A 21,401-nucleotide genomic window follows, 5' to 3' on the forward strand; every position below is an offset into this window, starting at 1 on the left:
TATATGTGTTTGAATTTATATATTTTTAATGTAGTTATTAAAATAAGTTACATGTATTTTATAGTTTTGTTGGTTCCGATTCATTTTGAGGTTGGTGTTTGTATTGTTGCCGTTGATTTTGCTGCCTCTGCTTAGTTCGTCGACTTATTATTTGAGGTTGGTATGTTTCTAGACAAATTCTACCGTACACCCAACATATTTGAGTGTACCGGTACACCAAACCGTTAAATTTATAGTTAAATGAGTTATTTTTGAAGAAAAATATTATTTTTTATCATTTATAATTATAATGATTAAAATCTTATTCACCAAAAGCATCAACGAATTAAAATTGAATTTTTTTGAATTTTTATCGCTCATAATAGAGAACTTTGATTATTTTATACGATAATATGTAAAAAAACTTATTATGATTCTTATAAACAATGAATGATGTGTTTTTCTTATGAAATGATATTTTCTGAGATATAAATGCCGACAAATAACTATTTATTTCATAAAATTGATTGTTAATGTATAAATTTAGGAAGCAGGAGTACCGATACACCTTAATTTATTAGTGTACCATAGAAGTTCTCATGTTTCTAACTTAGTTTAAATTGCTACAATGGTATGATTAGTAATAAATATTAAATATTAGAAAAATAGTTGGTAAAATTATATTGTAATAAATAAAAATGTTAATGGAATTTTTCTATTAAAAAAAATGTTAGTCGGATTAATCAGTATTTCTTATAGTGGATTATATTGATATTATTATGGGTTGAAAATAATAGGATGGAGAATGAGATAATTAAATAACAGAGGTAGGAGGTGTGAACTAGAAGTAATCAAATAAGTGGGGGAGAGAAGAAAGTAAAATTATGATGAGTGGAGAAAGAAAAATGATAGTACGATGAATAGCCCAATTCCCTATTATAAATAGGAAAATAGAAAATAAGAATTAACACTTTTGCTGAATCGGAGAAAAGGAGAGAGGAGAGGAGGAAACCCTAGCTAAGAAGAAGAGAGCCAAGCCAAACACCGTGTTTTTGGAGAATTTGAGGTAAGGGGGAGATTCTATTCATCTAAGGATTATATGACACATATGGGTAGTGATGTGTATACTTTGTTGGTGAATTAATATGTTATTTGTGTCTAAAATTGTTCGTGTTTGACTTAAGGTTTTGTTTCCAAAATTATTAAGAACCCTAAAATTATTTGAAAATTTTTCTTCGTGGCTTAATTTGATGAAATCTCTCATGCATGGTTCGCTACTTAATTTCGGAACCTTGTATGTGACATAAATCCAAATCGTGGCTATAATGAAGTTTCTGCTTATTCTAATTTTGTTAATCCAGTATCTAAAAAGTTGATCGGGAAATGTTTGTTTCTATAAAACTGCCTTTTTATTTGGCTTATATAGAAACGGTTTTTTTTTCTTCTTTTATTTGCACTGTTTGGATTTACGGTTCCAAATCTCTCTTAGAAAAATTCACATTTTATTATACCACTAACCTAGATTAATGATTAGATATATATACTATTCTAGATATAAATTTCTAAGGCCACAATCATAATGCATTCTCTTGTTCTCAATTTCACGTGACTCCAAGATATAGAATCATACATCATTACTCTTGGATTATGGCTTTTGTAGTGTGTTTTGAATGAATTTTAGGTTCTTTTCCAATTTTATTCGAAACCTATTTGATTTGCAAACTTTGTTAATGCATAAGTGATAATCATATGATTGAATAAATTTTCGATGGATCCAGTAAGTTTTGAAATTAAAATTGGTAAGTTGATCCAAGACTTTTGTCTTCGTTTGTCACTAATCATTCTAGTATGATCAATTTTTTGAAAATCAATGTAATATTTGATGAGAATTAATTTAAATGGATTATCAAGTTGAATTAATATTTTGATTGATCTTTCTGCTTCTGCATTCACGTGTGTTAAAAAGAGAATTGCCTTGCAAATATTTTCACTTTAATTTTTATTGAGATTGTAGATTTAGTCTCTTCATACATGATAGACTTTGATTTATTTTCAATGACATATTTTATGATGTGTAAATGAAGATATTTGACAATGTATTATTTAAAGATGTGTAATGTTGAGTCATTAGACGATGTGCATTGTTGAGTCGATAATTGGGATTCATGCATTTCTGGTCGAGTCTATTTATCGATGTGATTTAACATATTTTGATGGTGTTGTATTCAAAAATGGTTTTGTAAATACTTTGATGTTGCATTCAAAGATGGGGTTGTATTTAAAGTTGGTAGGATAAAATCAGTAACATACCTCTGATATCTAAAATTGATTGGTTACATAATTTATATATGAATATATGATTGAAGATGCTTATGTGTTTTATGCATTGTTTCTATTGATTATGTTTATGTGATTCTTTTTTTTGGGTATATTCTCACCCCAATTGCGGATTGGTCGCCTACGCCTTTATGGTGTAGATATCAAGGATGAACAACCGTAGCAGCCGTGAGTTGGAACACGGTAAGAGCCTTTCTCGTCATTTTCTGTGGCTCCTTGGAGTCTTTTATTTTATTTTTGGTCAAGTTATGATTCTTTAACACTAGAGATTTGGGGTTTATTTTTATTTATTATAATTTGTTTTGAAATCATTATTTGCACTCAATTTATTTTATTAAGACATTGTGACGATATTTGAACTTATTTTCCGCTGCGATATTTTTAATTAATTTGAAGTGATTTTTGAACGATGATATGTGAGACACCCTTGTGTGATTAATTTTAAATTGTATTTATATATACAAAATACTTGTCGGGAATAGGGTGTTAGAAAGTTGGTATCAGAGCAGGTCGGTCCATCCGATCTAGGATTTTAAATGATGTTTTAACCTATAGACGGCCAGTGTATATAACATTGTCGTGTCTAACATGTAATTGTTGCCTGAATTTCATGAATGTAGATAAGAAATGGCTGGAAGAAATTACAAATCAATTGCTAATGATACGACTGCACTAGGTCAAGCCTTGAACAATGTGCTACAAGGACAGCAGAACCAGCAAGCGGAAGCTGATGAGCTTTGTCTGGACAAGTTTACTGAGAAACAATCCGCCTACCTTCAAGAGAGGTACAGTCTTGATGGTGGTACAGTCTTGATGGTGCGTAGAACTGATTGCAAGGGATCGAAAGGATTTTCATGGCGATGACGAGCACTAATGAACAGAAGGTCAGACTAGCGACACACATGCTGGCATAAGAGGCTAAGTTCTGGTGGGGAAATGCTCGTCAAAGGCTTGAGGGTGCAGGAACTATGGTTACATGGGAAATCAGAGAGTAATTTTTTTGAAAAAATAATTTCCTTCAGAGGAAGAGGAAGAGGAAGAGGAAGAAGAGGTACATGTTTCCTCTCAACCAACATAGACGGTCAAAAGGATGAAACATGTACCTCAAATCAACTATCCGAGCCCGAGACATCAGCTTCATTCGTCCTACTCAAGGCAAACACCTCCCCCTAAATTTCTCTTTCTTCTGCTTGTGACATTGTGTACTGATGTGACCCATCTCTTTACAGTTGAAGCATTTAACACCTTTCTTACACTCTGACACACGATGACCCGTATCACCATAGTTAAACATCTATGCGGAGGACAAACATCTTCCCACAAGATTCCTCACCAGTACCCTTCTTCTACTTCTCTTTGTCAGTTGGAATGATATATGACGGGCTCTAGTCCCTCCCTTTCTTCTCACTAACCGCCATGTAATGACTAGCTCTCGCCTTGATGTCTTCCTTGTAAATTCTGCATGTAGTTACCAACAAAGAAAATTGGTGAATATGTTGATACCCGATAAACTGCTTGATCTCAGGACGTAATTCATTCTCAAACTTCAAGCATTTGGAAACCATCACCTCTGCTGCATTGTTGTAAGGGACAAAACCTGGACAATTCTTGATATTTTGCTGCATATTCTGCCACTGTCATACTCCCTTGTTTTAGTTCGAGGAATTCAATCTTCTTCTTGTTACGCACATCAGCAGGAACATCTTTTCCCAAAATTTCTTCTCTAAACATTTCCCATCTAACCACAGTTCCTGCACCCTCTCGAGCCTTTGACGAGCATTCCCCCACTAGTACTCAGCCTCTTATGCAAGCATGTGTGTCGCTAGTCTGACCTTATGTTCGTTAGTGCATGTCATCTCCCTGAAGATTCTTTCGATCCCTTGCAATGAGTTCTAGCCATCATCAGGATCGTACCTCCCCTTGAAGGTAAGTGAGTGGTTTCTCATAAACATATTCAAACGAAGCTCATCTGCTTCCCCTTGCTAGTTCTGCTATCCTTATAGCACATTCTTCAAGGCTTGTGCCAATGTAGTCATATCATTAGAAATTGCTTGATCATTTCTTCCATCCATTTCTTACTTGTATCCATCAAAATCAGGAACATTTAAAAATCGTAGGCCGAATGTACCGACCTGCTTTGATACCAACTATGTAACACCCTATTCCCGACAAGTATTTTGTATATAAAAATACAATTTAAAATTAAACACACGAGGGTGTCACATATAATCGTTCAAAAATCACTTCAAATTAATTAAACATATCGCAGCGGAAAATAAGTTCAAATATCGTTATATTGTCTTAGTAATTAATTGATTTCAAATAACGAATTTCAAACAAAGTATAATAAATAAAAATAAACCAGAAATCCCTAGTGTTACAGAATCCGAGCTTGACCCAAAATAAAATAAAAGACTCCAAGAAGCGAAATAAAATGACAAGAAAGGCTTCTCGTCATCCTCCAACTCATGGCTGCTACAATTCTTCATCCTAAACATCTACACTACAAGAGCGTAGCTGTCCAATCCGCAATCGGGGTGAGAATATATCCAAAATAAGAATTGCATAATCATAATGAATAGAAACAATGCATAATACACGTAAGCATCTTCAATCATATATAAATTATTCACCTCGTTAGATAATCATATTGTTAGATAATCAACTTCACATTGTTAGATAATCAACATTCACATCATTTAATAAATTACAATGAACAAGTATCACTTAAACAAAATGAATCATATCCAATTCTGGATATTAGAGGTATGTTACTGATTTTATCCCACCAACTTTAAACCTTCAAACACCCCATAATTCTTCAAAAGGCGTTACAATTTACAAACATCAATAAACTTAGCAAATCAACATATCCAATTACCATCCACATCACACAACCTTATTTTTTAGAGTATAATATTATACTCCGTCTTTTAAGAGAAGTTTGAATTGATATCTCATATTTTATGTTAAAAATATACAATCTCCTAATAAGTAGAGAAAAAGGTATACCCCTTCCCTATGAGATGCTCAGATTTAAATTTAAATATTTTTTTATAATTTCAAATATCAATGATTAATAAATTTAATTTTTTTTAAGGCATTTAAATATTTTATTATTAACTTTATGATTTTAGCATATAAAATTTGATTTTAGTTATCTTGTTTTATTGAGTAATTTGTCCAATATTTTTTTAATTTAGATGAAATTTATAATTTATATTTTATCTTATTTTGTTTCATTAAATGATAAGATAACACATTATTAAACCCATGCGTAAAACTTTTGTACACCGACAGTCTATATAAATTAAACACTCATTCAAGATACAATAATTAAATTGTCGTAGTAGTACATGCATTTAAATCCCCACAATTTACAATTTTTTTGAGAGGAATTTACCTTTTTTTTTTTTTTTTTTTTCTTGTAGTTTGCTTGTTTAGTTATCACAATTAATACACATCAACCATGCATTTCATTAAAAAACGCACTTCATAAAAATGTTGAAAATATATTAATTACTTTTTTTGGTCAAGGAAAATATATTATGTTACACATCTCTAAAAGTAAATTCAATATAGTTTTATTACACGTATACTGTACATCATGAATTCGTCCAGGACTGAAAATTCAAGAAATAATTAAAATAAGATAATTGGAAGGAATTAAACACACAGTGGAAGTTTTTATCAGCATAAGATGGCTAAATCTTACATGTATAATATATAGTTCAATATCATAGTCATAAACCTGCTCTATGCTGATCACTTTCATGATCAGATTTCATTTCAAAATCTTTCATATTACCATGTGGTTGAGATCCTTTCATATTACCATGTGGTTGAGATCCTGTGCGTGGTGGTTCAAAAGCAAGTCCTCTAGGCCTAGTAATTATTGGTGGAGGCATTCTTTTGTCAACACCAAGTTCAATGTCATCTTCTCTTGTTTGAAAATCATGAATCTGTTGCTGCCTATTTGACGGCTTAACGGGCCGTCTCTGCAGGCTGTTATGTTGACGATTTTGGTTGTCGTTGTTTTTATTGTAGCGTCGGTTGCAAAGGCGTCCGAGAAAACAAGCAACAACTGAAATGACTAGTATTATAGCAAGGACAATGAAAACTGTCCCAAAAGATCCATTTGAATGATGAGAAGATGGTTGATTTGTGTTAGTTGTTGGGTAAACTTGAACAGGTTGTTGTGGCTGTTGTTGTTGTTGAGCTTGAAGAGACATGTTTGGATTGGAAGAAGAGAAATATTTGGTTGAGAAGTGTTTGGGAATTTGTGAGTAAAAGGGTTTGGTATTAAGAGTTTGAAGTTCTTTATTCTTTGAGTGTATACCAAGTTTTTATTTGGGTTAAGACATCAAGCAAAGGTGGATAATGGTTGGTTACCATGAGAAGAGGTAATGTATAATGTAAGGGGTATCAAAATAATTAAGAAGGGTTTTTAGGATTTAAAATAGGGAGAAAATGAGAACCTTTCTTTATTAAAGAGATAAGTATATAAAGATACATATTTATTCTCTATGTTCTTTACGTAATTGTTTCTTTTAATTGCTTTGTTAGGAGAAAAAGTAAGAACAACTTTCTTGGAGCTTTTGGACACGACACGCTCTCTCCCCCTTGATCAATACCCCGGTGACTCTTCAAAAGTTGTAATTTTTAGAGTCTTCTTGACTCAACTGTTTAATTAATTTCTTTCATTTTAACGTTGATTTTAGTGTTATTTTTAATATATGTTTTATTTATTTTGTGGAGAAAAAATAAGTTGAAAACATGGGTAGTTTAGTCTTTTTTTTTAAGAAGCCAAAGATATATATGTGTGTGCGCGTGCGCCTAGCCAGAAAACATAACAAAGTCTCCGAAAATGACAAACAAAATATAACCAACATCAATCAAATTATGGCATTACAGGATGGAATATCTTGAACAAACAGACAGATTAGTCCACCAAGCATGAAAATCAGAAGAAGAAGAAGAAAAATAATTACGACAGTATAGAGTTCTTTTTACCTCATTGTTTGGTATCACTAAAAACTTTTAGAAAAACTTAAGCGCCAGTTGTTGAGAGTTTTTTTGGTGATAACGAGGGTTCGAAATTACATTCTAAACATCTTGGTTAAGAAATTTCATTAGAGGAAGGATTCAAATTTTCTCTCTTGAATTCATGATTGATCTTCTAGTATGTTGAGAGACGGAACATAAATTAAAGTTTAGAAATAATAGGTTGTTCACGGAGAATTCTTAAAATTAAACTATTGTAACTTCTTTATATCTCATTAGACTAGGATAGTGGATGAACCTCTTTAAATCTACTTGAACTATGCAACCTCTTTAAATGGTTGTCGAACGTGTTGGCAAAGAGGTTATCGAAGGTGATGGGCTCAGTTATCTCTTCTTCTCAATCGGCTTTCTTGAAAGGTAGGAATTTGGTGGATGGGGTGTTGACCTTGGATGAGGTGGTGGATTTAGCCAAGAGGAGGAAACGTGAGCTTTTAATTTTAAAAGTGAATTTTGAAAAAGCTTACGATTCGGTGGAATAGTGTTTTTTGGAGTATATGCTTAAAAGGGTGGGTTTTTGTGGCAATGGGTTAGTTGGATGAGGGCTTGTATCTTTGGTGGGAGTATGTCTATTTTAGTTAATGGGAGTCCAACGGAAGAAATTGACATTCAACTGGGGTTAAAGCAAAGTAATCTGTTAGCTCGGTTCCTCTTTATTCTTGTGGCGGAAGGATTTAGTAGGCTTATGAAGAATGTGGTGGAGAGAGGGTTGTTTAAGGGCTTTGAAGTGAAGAGGGGTGGGACGATAGTATCTCATCTTCAATATGCGGATGATACTATTTGTCTAGGGGAGGCGACGGTGGATAGTCTATGGACGTCGAAAGCACTCCTTAGGGGTTTTGAGATGGCTTCGGGATTGAAGGTTAACTTTCATAAAAGTTGCCTTATGGGTGTTAATGTGGAGGAGGTGTTTTTTGGATATGAGGTGTAATTTTTTGAATTGTAATAAAGGGGAGATCCCGTTTGTTTATTTGGGGCTTCCGGTGGGAGGAGATAGTGGATAGAGCTGACAAAACAGGCCGGGCCTACCGGAAAGGATTTTTGATGATTAGGCATGCGACTATTTGGGCGATTTGGAAAGAGAGAAACGATAGGATGTTTAACGGGGTGTCTAAAGAAGTAGAGGAGATAGTGGTAGTGGATGCCATTAAGGTGCTCTCTTGGATTTGGAGTCTTAATAGGTTGAAGATTAGAGCATTTATGTTTTATGAATGGTGCTGGAATCAGAGAGATGTCTTGAGTAGGGAAGGGAGGAGGTAGGTGTGGCTGCTGTTGACAGGTGCGTTCGTGTAGCGGCGTGGCAGCCCTTTGGCACTACTGTTGTGCACTGTTAGCTTCTGTTTTTGGTCAGCCTGTTTTGTTGCTGCGGCTGTTTGGTTTGTTCCTGGTTGGGCAGGTGTGATGCTATGCTCTCTGGCCGTCTGGTGTTGTGATTTTGGCCTGTTCAGAGTGAGGCAGTGGTATGCCTGCCTCTTTGCAAGTATATTGCAGCATCACTGTTTGATGCCTTGTTGGTATTTTGGGTTGGTATTGGTGTTTTGGTGTTCCGTATATATGCGGCATCGTATTGTATTATTTCTTCTCTTTTTTCCGCGAGTTTATTATGTGCGTCTTGCACGTGCTCGACGAGAATAATATTGGCCTTTTTAAAAAAAAAGCATGTCATGAAAAAACTAACCAATGACTCAATCAAATTAATGGTTCAAAAGGTTATTTTATATATCAAATTAGAATAGAACTCAGAACTCTTGCAGTAATGAGACATGCACTTATAAGAGATTCAAGATAGCATCAAAATAAGACACTGTATCAGACCCATCTTACAAACACCAGAGAAGATAAAAAAAGTAGCACCCGCAATCTGTATACGTCAAAAACAACCGTTAAACAAAGAGCTAGTATCATCTCCTTGAGCCTGAGAACTATTGATTAATATTTCATGTTATTATATGATATAGGGAAAATCTATCATACCATGGCAGCATTGTGATTAGAGGAAGAGTTAGTAAACCAGTCTTCATAACATGGAAATTGCATATAGAGAGAACCTGGACTTACAAAAACATGGCGGCATTGTGATTAGAGACGCATGAGAAACTTCACAGTCAGCTAAAATAGAATAGAGTTACAAGCGAAATTAAATTCGAGCGTCATAGAAGACCAGAATACATCTTGTGGTAAAGCTATAACAGTCAACTTATAGCAAGTTAGCAAGAAACTAAATTCAATTCAAACTACTTTAAATACGGCATTAGACAACATGTCCGCAAATCAGCAATTTATAGTTGTTCAAGTGAAAAGCACAAGATGAAATATCAAACAGGTAGCTTATCCTCAGCTGATGGTATACAAAACTTGTAAGAAGGTTCTGGTTTTTCTTGAAGAGACTGTTGGTTAGAAAAAATAAAGTAAATGATAAGAGATAAAACATTCAGAAGTCGTCAGTTTTGGCTTGGTTTGTGATTTGAAACACAAATAATGACCAATGAATGAAAAAAAAAAAAATAACTATAGGAAGAGTTGACGGAAAGAAAAATATAATTATGTCAAGAATAAAAAAAAACATTGGTATAGTTATAATATAAAAATGAACTCATTGTTAAACAGAGGGAACTCTGCAAGCTTCTTTTCAGCATAGAGAGCCGCAGCAATGCCTTTCAGAAAAAGAGCAGAATAGCAGACCGACAAGCTACTGCAAACGCGAACAAGAAACTGTAACAGCTTCACACAAGATCCTGGACTACAAAACAACAGGCCGAGACAACTCGAAAAGGAACACGCTCCTGAAGAAATGAAACTAACACGGTCAAAATGTAGACAAAATCAAAAAAACTCCCAAAAAAGTGCTTTTGACACCAAACATCATTACTTACGCACATTTTTTTCTTGTTGATGAATTTAAACCTGATTTTATAGATAAATATTTGATCAACAATACTATAAATCAGGTAACTGATTGATTTCGTTTGAAACCAAGAGTGAATAATATATCTATGCACCCTAATTTTTAAAGTGGTAAATTTGGTCCTACCAACTTAGCATTGTACGGCCACATAATCACTGTTTAACCGAGTTTGATGAAAAGAGGGTAATCGTGGAGACATTTTATAATTTAAATGACCAATTTATTGTAAAAAACTTAAAGGAAAGGGAGACAAATTTAGCCTTAAAAATATAATTAAATATTGCATGTCAAATTACATAGCTATAAAGTTCTAAATTCCATAAAACTTCATGTTTGATCATATCATGACAATAGTCAACGATAAAATTTATTAAATTTAAGATACATTTATTAAAAAATAAAAAAAAAACAGTTTGTATTTTAAGAAGACAAACTAACCACCCAAAGAACTTAAGAGAATTACACTTCAAGGTCACAATCCAACACCGCTAGACTAAATCAAGTGGATAACATCGCAATAATGGATTAACTTACTGATAATGAATTGGTGTAAATAATAAGAAACTTGGTCCGTAAGTGGTTAAAGATTCAATTTTTGACTCGTGTGTATGAAAAAATCTAATTTAAAAAAAAAAAACAAAAAATTTTGTGTTAACGGTCTCTCTCCAACGAATACTAGAATATTTATTTCAAGGGATTAACTTTAGTTTATATGATTTTCTTAGCCCCCAATTAATTTGTCCCACCCCACAAATAAGGATAAATAAACAAACAAACCTACTTGTTTTGCATGTCTTTAGTATTATTCTGTTGTGTCTTTCACAGTCACTCCGAACTCAATTGATGATTGCACGACCAACATAGAAACATAATCCCCACACTTCACAAAATCTTCATCATGTTTTCAATTGATTGCATGTCTTTATTATTGTTATGTTTAGGATTGCTTTGTTTTGCATGGAGCATTCTTTCATTCAGCTTACAATCAAGAGCTCTTTCTATGACTCCAACGTCTGAGAAGAATAAAGTTACTTGTAGCTATATCCACGATGACATTGCTTTATCTATTCTCTCTAAACTCCCTATTAAATCTCTCAAGCGATTTACTTGTGTTTCCAAATCATGGTCTCTTTTATTTCAAAACCCTAATTTCATCAACTTGTTCCGCAACAATCTTGTTTCCAAATCTCATGATGATGATGATGATGATGTGTGTTTCCTCTTCGTCTCGTACGCGTTTGTGAGTATGTTTTATTTGATTTCTGGTGAGAGGTTTCAGAATGTGGTAAACCTGGATCTGCCGCCACCATTTGAGAATCCATTTCGTAGGCCTTTTCATATTTTTTGTTCTGCTATTAATGGCATTGTTTGTGTTTATAGCTCTTGGGATCATAGTGAGGTAGCACTTTGGAACCCAGTTACTGGGGAAGTTAAGGTCATCCCTCCTGGTCTTGTAGAGCATCTACCTAATATCCATGTTTTTGGTACCTTGTGTCTTCATGGATTTGGTTATGACCATGTCAGAGATGACTACAAGGTTATTCGGCATGTTCAATATCGTTATATATCAACTCATTATTCTTGAAAAGAAGATTTACTCATGTTACCTGACTCATTTTGGGAGATATATAGCCTAAGAAGTAACTCTTGGAGAAAAGTAACTCTGTGTCTGGAGTGTACTTGAATGGAGTGTGCCATTGGTTGGGGGTTTCAGATGATGGAAAAACTTCTGTTGTGTCATATAATTTGGCCAATGATGTATTTTTCACTACACCAATAGTTAGGCATCATCGTTCTTATTCTATTTCTAGATTGGTGGTGTTAAATGGGTTCTTATCGATGATCACAGATTACTATATAACCAAGTCTTACACCATATCGATTTTGGGTGAAATTGGTGTCAAAGAATCATGGATTAAACTCTTCGATATTGGACCTTCATCTTATGTTAATCATGTTATCGCAGCCGGGAAGAACGGAAATATATTCATAAATAAAAAGAATGGTAAAATAGCTTGTTTTGATTTAACAACCGAGGTGATTGAGGAGATCGATTTTAAAGGTGCAAGTCGCGTATGTCAAATTGTACTCTACAAGAAAAACCTTGGTCCAATTGGAGGAATAAACAGTTAATTGCTTTTGTAGTAACAGCTTAAAGTTTTCAACCTGAAGGTTTATGAGTCTACTCCCTCCGTCTCAAAATATAAGCAAAATTCACCTTTTAGGTTCATTCATTTAATGATGTATATGGTCCATATTATGAACCACATACATAATTAAATGAATGAACCTAAAAAGTAAATTTTGCTTATATTTTGAAACGGAGGGATTAGTTACTAAGATTTAATGCTGTATTAAATAATAGGATGCAGTACTTTCTATGACATATTAGACTGATTTTTGCTTTACTTACCTGCTCACTTGTCTTTGTGTATTACTAATGAATTTTTTTCCTCTCTGTCTTTGTATGCTTAGAAAACAATTTGTTAAATGAAGTATTAAATGAAATATATAAAACAGGTAAATCTATTTTATATTCTCTAATTTTCATTAGATTAAGACTGATTCATGGAATTATTTGATGATTTTGGGTTGATTACTTCCATTATCATTTTATTATTATTTGGAAGATACACTGTCATCTAACTACATATAGTTCTCTTTTTAGGATTAGTATTTAGTTATTTATCTATCTTCCCAAAGTTTAAAATGGAGTGAAAATTACACCAACTACATAATGTAAGATTTGTTTGTTGAGAGAAAGGATGAAAGATTGTTGTAGAGACAACTTCACTTCGAATACTCGGAAAATGATTAAAGAAGATTTTGATGATTTTTTTTATTAAAAAAACTAATTTTGATGATTCACGTCCTTTGGCTCTTCCAATTGAAGAATGAGGAATACTATAATCTGCTATTGGCAATTAGCAACACTGGTATAAATTTGTGGTTTCTGGCGTTCATTTGTAAGCTAGTTCATATAGAAAACAACTACATGCAGAATTGTAGAAATGCTAGACACCAAACCAAGGTCTTGAAGAGTTCTGTTGATTTTGTAGAAATGTCAAGCAATATGTTAAAAGAGTGGTTGATTAGATATGAGTCTAGACACCATTTGGTTTTTATATCAAAGCTGAATATGATTGTTAGTAATTTGGTATGGTATCTGTTGGATAAAGTTGTATTCTGTAAGGATGTTGTGATAAATAGAATAGAGATGAAGAAGTTGATTGTGCAAGATTACACAATACGTGTTGATACTAGTTTCAGGTTTTTTTTTTTATTTTTTTTTTGAAACGGCAAATATTATTCACGTCGAGTGTATGCAAGACGCACAACAACTCGCAGATAAAATAAACGGTAAACATACAAAGGTGCCGCACATACACAGAACACCCAAACCCAAGGCTTCAAACAGTGAGGCTGAAGTATACTTGCATGGGGCAAGCATACCCCTGCCTCACTCCCGAAAGACCCAAAGAGCACCTGCCCGAGCAACAAACAACAAGAGCAGCACGGAAACCCAGCCAAAACAACAAGAGACACACCGGTATATTCGTTCTTCTCAAAAACCACCTCCAAGACAACCCCTTGATCTCTTCCACTATCTCATCCACCTCAAAATTTCTCCCATTGAAAATCTTCTCATTCCGGACTTTCCACAACACCCATAAGGTTAATAGTCTAGTGGTTAGACTCACACGCTTTAAGTGTGGAGAAATGGAGCTACCAACTGAGCTACATTTACATGACATGTAAATTTATTTTTTATTCTCTAATTATATATTACCATCCATATTTGAAAGAAAGAATGTCATGCTTTAGAATCTTATACTGCAAATCACAATTAACACATGTTTAATAGATTAAGACTTATAGATGGAATTATTTGGTGATGTTCTATTAATTACTTCCATTATCATTCTATTATTATTTGGAAGTTAAACTGTCATCTTAATTACCTTGTATACTTCTCTTTTTAGGATTAGTATTTGCCGAGTATGTTGTGTAGCTGCAACTTGTTTAGACATGAATGTGATTAGAATTGAGATATTCAGTCCATATCATTCAGAAGACTAGAATAAACATGTTATAACTTATAAGATACTTCCTTAGAGAAACCAAATTGAGAAGGCATAACCATATACATTAAGTGATATTCCTCAATTAATAGGACTCCATTGAAACCATCTAGTAATGCTACTTTGTTGAATACTAGTAAAGAGAGAAGTTCATAGGTTATATGTTCATTGTTATATACAAGGAATGTCTCCTTTACAGTAAAGGGAAATCCTTTTCAATTTGCATTTTAAGAATTAATTTGTAGTATCGTCAAATTGGGGCTATAGAGGTGTTGTATCACTGTTGCATAGCGGAAATAGAATAAAATAAACCAATATTTTCTGATATTAGCAATTGATATCATTGATATAAATGTGTAGTTAGACAACAGCTACATGCAGAATTGTAGAAATGATGAGCCACTACCAAGTTCTTGAGAGTTCTGTTGATTTTGGATTGAATTTCCACAGCTGCGCGGATTATCATTATTGCAATTCTATTATTTCTATATTTCTTGATTTATCTTTTTTTCTTTTACTAGAAAACAGAAAGACAGACATGTTAGTGTATGTATTTACGCCATTTCTAATAGTTCTTTTAATTCCTACAAAAAAATCTGCAGCAGTTTTATTACATGTTAAAGCCAAATTTGTTTAATTATCATTAAATTCTTCGTTTTTAAACAATTTTTTACAGACGTATAAGAACATTATAAAAAGTTTGACCACAAAAAAGTAAGTTGAAATTTTGATTTTTAGGTCCAGATTTTAGTTACTTTTATTTTAAACTTTTGTCTTTTTTAAAAAAAAAAATTATATAATTCTTCTCAATGTCAAAATTAAATTAAACTTTAGTAAGTACACTTTTTATGATGTTCTAAACATGTCTGCAAAAATCCAAGAGTGTTTAGATGAGATGGCATGGGCAGGGTCGGCCCTAGGCATAGTCTAGAGGTGTGACGACCTAGGACCCAGCCCTGTAGGAGGCCCAAAAAAATTGAAGCGAGGGCATGTATATAGTAAGGATGCATTTTATGCGCGTGTATATAGTAAAACGTATAAAAATGCCCCAACAAACTTAAGCCCAACAGATCTTCTCTTTTTATTCTCAAAACTATATCAAATGCCTTCGAAAATTGGTCTTCTCCCATAAAAAATTACTCACTCCCATACAAACTGACAAAAATACCCCAGCGTGATTTAAGTCACGCGTGTTAAATTCAATGTGACTTAAGTCACGTTGAGTACACACTCGTGATTTATCTGAATTACACGATTTTAACAACATAATCACACGTAATCGATCGAAACAACATTGAATGTCATTAATCAAGTCATTAATGACCCGCCATCTTTACACACTCATAATTGATCTGAATTACACCATTTTAACAACATAATCACACGTAATCAATCGAAATTTCATAAATTCGTGACTAAAATCACATAATCACACATAAACGATCCAAATTAATCAAGCATAATGAATTAATCACACTTAATGACACATAAATGATCCAAATTACACAAATTCATCATTAAATACACAAAATCACATAATCACGCATAAACGATCCAAATTACACTAATTCGTCGCTAAATACACAATCCACAAATTCATTAAAATGTAACATTGCGAACACAAAGTCAAACACATTACACTACTACACGTTAAATATTAGACTTTAATGGATCGAACATAAAGACGTAAAATGTTATTTTCAACCATTAACCTAAACGTGTAACAAAAAGGTCATTAACCATTATACGTTATTTTCAACCATTCGTCGGAAGCTTCAATTAAGGCCGGTTTCGGCTCAACGTCATCATCCACCATATTTACAGCCATCACTATGTGTATTGAATGACAAAATAACAAGGAAAAATAATATAAATAATTTGTGCAACAAGCTAACAAAGAAAAAAATTGGCGCGAAATTTGAAAATTGGGCATTACACCTGTGTGATTTAAATCACGCGGGCTTTACACCTGCTTGAGTTAACTCACGTTGGCCCAGTGTGAGTTAACTCATGTTCATCCTGCTTCCCAGACTGACGAACAAGCCTCAAAAACCAGCAAAATTAAATGAGTTAAGATGATACATTACCTGATTTTTTATGATTGATGGGCGTGGAAATTTGCTTCCTGACGATTAGCAATGATTTGAAATGAAGATTTTAACCCAAAAAATTGCATTTTTTAGCTTTTTGGAGTTGAAGAGGGAAAGAAAGTGGTTGTTGGAGTTGGGATTGATGGGTTTTGTACCAAATCAGTACATCCATCCCACGTGAGTTAAGTCAAGCTGAGTTTACTACATGCTTGGGTTAACTCGCGCTGAAGTCACGTGGGGTACATTCATACATTCAGTTGGGAGTGAGTGCTTTTAATGGGAGAAGAGCACTTTTCAAAGCCCTCAAACATTAAAAGACTCAAGACCAATTGATCTTCAACTTTTTTTTTTGGAATTTCTTTTTTCACCCTACTCATTCTCAAGCTCCTTCAAATTGATCATTTTTTCTGTTTGGAATTTTTAATTCAAAACTTATTTGTTGTATTTGGATTTTATAATTTGATTAACTAGTTTTTTAAAATAGTGACATAAATTACTAAAATGACATAAATGAAAATGAAAATTTAAATAGATATAATAAAAATTGTGAAGAATTGAACACATTTTATTATTTGATCAAGAATTCATCATATTTTTAAATTAACATAATATTTATTACAGCAAATTATTTGATAAAGAATTCATTAGAATCAACTATTTTTTACTGTTTATATGGCAATTACTTTTGTGAAAAATAGATACGATGAATCGAAAACATTTGAAATGATTTAGCATTTCAAAATGCTCGAAGAAACCACAGTCTTATGACTTCGCAATAAAAATTGTATTTTTTTAGTTGATATTTTGTAAAATAGTTGTAGATTCTCATTGGTGATCTATATATCCTTGTTTTATCAGACTGCTTTTTTTTTTTAGATACGTTTAGGGCTCCTAATGAACCGAATCAACTCGATTAGAGTTCGTAATTAGATTCGATAATTGATTCGTCGAACTTGGTTCATGAACCAAATGAGTCGAACTTGAGCTGAAAATTAAGTTCGTCAACTAATTGAGTTGAACTTGAGTTATATGTAATTCGATTCATTTGGTTCACGGGATGACTCGATTATATATATATAACACCTAAAAAATATTTTTAAATTTATATATAATTGATCTTACGCAGCAATTAGATAATTATATATATAATACTTTAAAAACTAAGACAAACACTTAGCAATAATAGGATAAAAATGAGTCAAAAATTGGTATAAATTCCAATATATTTTGATGTGTCAAAAATTTAAATTCTTTGACTTTTGAGTTACGTGGTTCAAGTGGCTTTACTCATTTCCATATCTAAAGTTACGTCCTTTGAATAAATGAATTGAACCTAATGAGCCAAAGCAAATTGTTCCTGATCTTTAAATGAGCCGAACTTGAGCTAAAAAAAAGTTCGTGTCAAACAAGAATCGAGGTTCGAACCGAGGCAATTCTTAACGAGTCGAGTCGAGCTCAGACAAGTTCGATTCGACTCGACTCATTTCCAGCCCTAGATCATATGTTTGATGTCTACATATCGTTTTAGTAATTAGTTTTGTTGGGTTTGGTTTGGCACCCCAACTTTTTTTGTTGTTCTTTTTTACTAATAATACATAGGATGACATGCATTTGACACACAATGTTTTGCGATATTAGCATAGTTGGAATTTCAAAACATGGTATTATGATAACTTGGGATATCAACATAGTTTAGATAGAAACTACCATAATTAATATATGTCTCATTCATTGTTTATCATAAGGAAAAAAAATCGTGTGTCAAATTCTAAGGATACCATTTTAACACATGATTTTAAATTATAAGATTTTACCATTTTTTAGTCTGTCGCTAAAGGACAAATTTCCATAGATAAATATCTCGAGGACATTGATCGACGGCTCAACGACTACATATTTTTCATCTTTACCTACGGACAAAACCGTGGATAATTCTAAGTATACAATTTTAAAAATATTAAGGACTTCTACCTATGGTTGTGGTTGTCAATAAAACTTATCATTGTTTTATTTTTGTTATATTTTCTTTTCTACTATATATTCTAAAAATGAACAATACATAAAATTATCACTAAAATTAATTTAATACAATAAAATATTATGATCAATATCATTGGAATTTGAAATTAATTACTATATATTATATATTATATCATTCACTAGACTTAACTAGAATAATTTTCTTTAACTATTAACTATATATTATATCATTCACCCATATCAATACTCACAGAAATACTCACATAAATCAAAATCTATATATACATCATTGCTCATTTAATTTACGGTAACAAAATTTGAATCACACTATTCATAATAGTTTATCGGACAAAATGACATACTATCAAGTTACAACTTACAATCAGTTCTACAATAAGTTCATACGTAAAAAAACTTACAATCACTTCTACAACTGGACATAATAAATCTGATTTTAACTTCTAATTTGTAGATCTAGCGAGTGCACCAAAGCTATTACCAACATCAACAAAAGTTGGAAGTCCACCAGTTGTCAAGCCATGTCAACAAGCTAGTAAAATAATCTTATAAGCCCGCGAGAAAGAATTGTTACAAACAAGATCAACGATGTGTGGTTCAATGACTTGATGATATGTTGCACCTAGCGGGAGATATTCAAGTCACTTGATGATGTTGATATTACTCGAATATTCACCGCAAAGATGTCTCAGAAAGGACATTTACCTCCTAATTTTATTTAGTACACTATTGGCAAGTTATGTTTCATCTCTCTTATTTCAAATTGTATTTTTGCTAACAAAATAACGAGCATTTTTTATTTTAATTTATGACTATTTATATATTATGTCATATGTGAATTTGGGTTAAAATTTTACCTAGACTCTATAAAATTTCTGGTTCCATTACTGTCCAGATTTTCAATGTTTTTATGTGTACACATCTTTCCACGCAACCTCTTATTTATCACTCTAGTGCAAAATTAAGAAAAAGAAATGTAAATGTGTAACTTGTTAGACAATATAAGAGGCTCCTCTCTTGGTAATTGATATAAAGAAGAGAAAAAGGACAAGAGAAAAGTGTTGTTATTTTCAATTTGTTTTCCTTGACAAAGTCATCTTCTAAATAAATAAAAAAGTTGACTTGTGTGTGAATTGTGAAGTCGTCGTGGCATGTCATTGTCCAATTCTGATCAGATTAAATTTTGTTAATAAATTGGACCAATGTCACTGATAGTATTCAATGCGTTCCCACTGCTTTTTTGTTAAGAAGATGCCGATCATATTCCACGAATCTGCGATGCAATTGCTAATTCGTACTATGCTACTATGTTGACGTAGACCAAGTTACTCAAGAAACACAATTTGTTGTTTAGTAGAATTCATTAATTTTTTGAACTTATTACTAGTATCATTTACCAGTAGAGGATTTCTTTTAGAAAAATTAAGATTTTAGTTTTATTTATTTATTTTAATATTATTATTATACTTGAAATTATGTTTTCAATGGTAAATAAGAAAAGAAATACATATTCCATCTCTCTACATAGAACCAAAGGTATATGATAGGATCGAGTGTCCTCGTGAGCTTAGCTCAGTTGGTAAGAACAATTCATAATATATGCAAGGTCTGAAGTTCAAACACCGTCACCACAAAAAAAAAAAAAAAAAGTATATGATAGGATGGAGTGTCATGATTGACTTGTCATTTTTTACTAGTTCATTCAACATTGAATTAAGACTCTTATAAAACCCAATAATAATAGTATGATCCGATTTATGTCATCATGTCTTAAATCTTTTATCCGAAGATCTAGTAAGTGTGTAATTCATTTGATAGAGAAATTGTGATATGTATGAATCGGAATTCGAATTTTAAATTTCTCATCTATTCATCGAAAGTGGATTTTTAGTCACTAAGTGGCCTTAAAGTCTCTTTCTTGGACCATCAAACATGTTCTAAAAGGATAACTATAAATATTGGTGAAGATGTTTCAATTATTAAAATTTAAGATGAGAGGATGGTGCCTTAACCTAAGAAGTGAAAGACCTTCGAACTCAACGAGCGTTTACATATGTATTTACATTTACATTTCTTCAAAAGTACCAGCAAAACTTAAACCCAAAACAACAATGTATTTTTTTTTTACATTTACATTTTTTTTTTAACCCAAAACAACAATGTATTTAAGATATGTCCTTTTCCCCTAAATCGTACCTTTGAAGTTTTGTTTCAATTATTTTTCATAACAAAATTATAATTTGAAAACATATTATATAGATACAAAAATTAAAATTTAGATAAGTTTAAGCGAAATAGATATACTATAAAACTAAAAGAAATTTATAAATTGGTAAGAACAAATTTATATATAGCTTTTTTCCGATTCAATTTGATACTCCAAGTCATTAACATTTGTTAAACTTTAGTTGTAAAAGGTCAAGCATAGCAATATTATGTAATTTTACTTTTGCATGATAATATTAAATTTTAGAAAATACTATCGTGCTAATAAAAGACAATTTTATATAGTCCCATGAGAGTGGAGTAGTAAGTATTCTTATCCTAATTCAGTCTCGCGAAATGGTTGGAACTTGGTGCAACATGTTCATCAACTACTTAAACTTGAGAAAATTGCTTACACCTACATGAACCGACGAAAATAACTTTAACGTAAATTAACTCACGTTCAATATACTTAATATGAGGTAACTCACGCTCATGTTAGATATGTGTGAATTAATGCACGCCGAACTCCAACGTAGATTAACTCAAGTTGGATTGGATTGCATTCAAACATCTATTATATAAATGCAACATCCTTTGTTATGCTTTGGTGCCAAACAAACACATTGAAGTAATTTCTAATTTCTAAATGGTTACATCTATAATTGACTTGATACAACAAATTAAGACAACAAATACTTTTACTACTTTTGATACAACAATTTATCTTTTACCTATAATAAC

The 21,401-nt window shown here is 32.4% G+C and overlaps 2 protein-coding genes across 2 annotated transcripts; one reads left to right on the forward strand and one right to left on the reverse strand.

Annotated features, from left to right (window-relative positions):
* Positions 1-5,790: 5,790 nt before the first annotated feature.
* Positions 5,791-6,763, reverse strand: LOC25501351 (uncharacterized). Its single transcript, XM_013590542.3, has one exon. It carries the CDS (start codon positions 6,546-6,548, stop codon positions 6,060-6,062), a length of 489 nt encoding a protein of 162 aa, XP_013445996.1. The 5' UTR covers positions 6,549-6,763; the 3' UTR covers positions 5,791-6,059.
* Positions 6,764-11,282: 4,519 nt separating this feature from the next.
* LOC25501352 (putative F-box protein At3g16210) lies at positions 11,283-11,867 on the forward strand. Its single transcript, XM_024773037.1, has one exon. The coding sequence runs from the start codon at positions 11,283-11,285 to the stop codon at positions 11,865-11,867; it is 585 nt and encodes a 194-aa protein (XP_024628805.1).
* Positions 11,868-21,401: the final 9,534 nt, after the last annotated feature.

This window comes from Medicago truncatula, chromosome 8, assembly GCF_003473485.1.
Source record: "Medicago truncatula cultivar Jemalong A17 chromosome 8, MtrunA17r5.0-ANR, whole genome shotgun sequence".
Taxonomy (NCBI): Eukaryota; Viridiplantae; Streptophyta; class Magnoliopsida; order Fabales; family Fabaceae; genus Medicago; species Medicago truncatula.

Excerpts from the sequence above, each read along its gene's own strand:
- LOC25501352 (XM_024773037.1), top strand. The coding sequence starts at position 11,283 with ATGACTCCAACGTCTGAGAAGAATAAAGTTACTTGTAGCTATATCCAC.
- LOC25501351 (XM_013590542.3), bottom strand. The coding sequence starts at position 6,548 with ATGTCTCTTCAAGCTCAACAACAACAACAGCCACAACAACCTGTTCAA.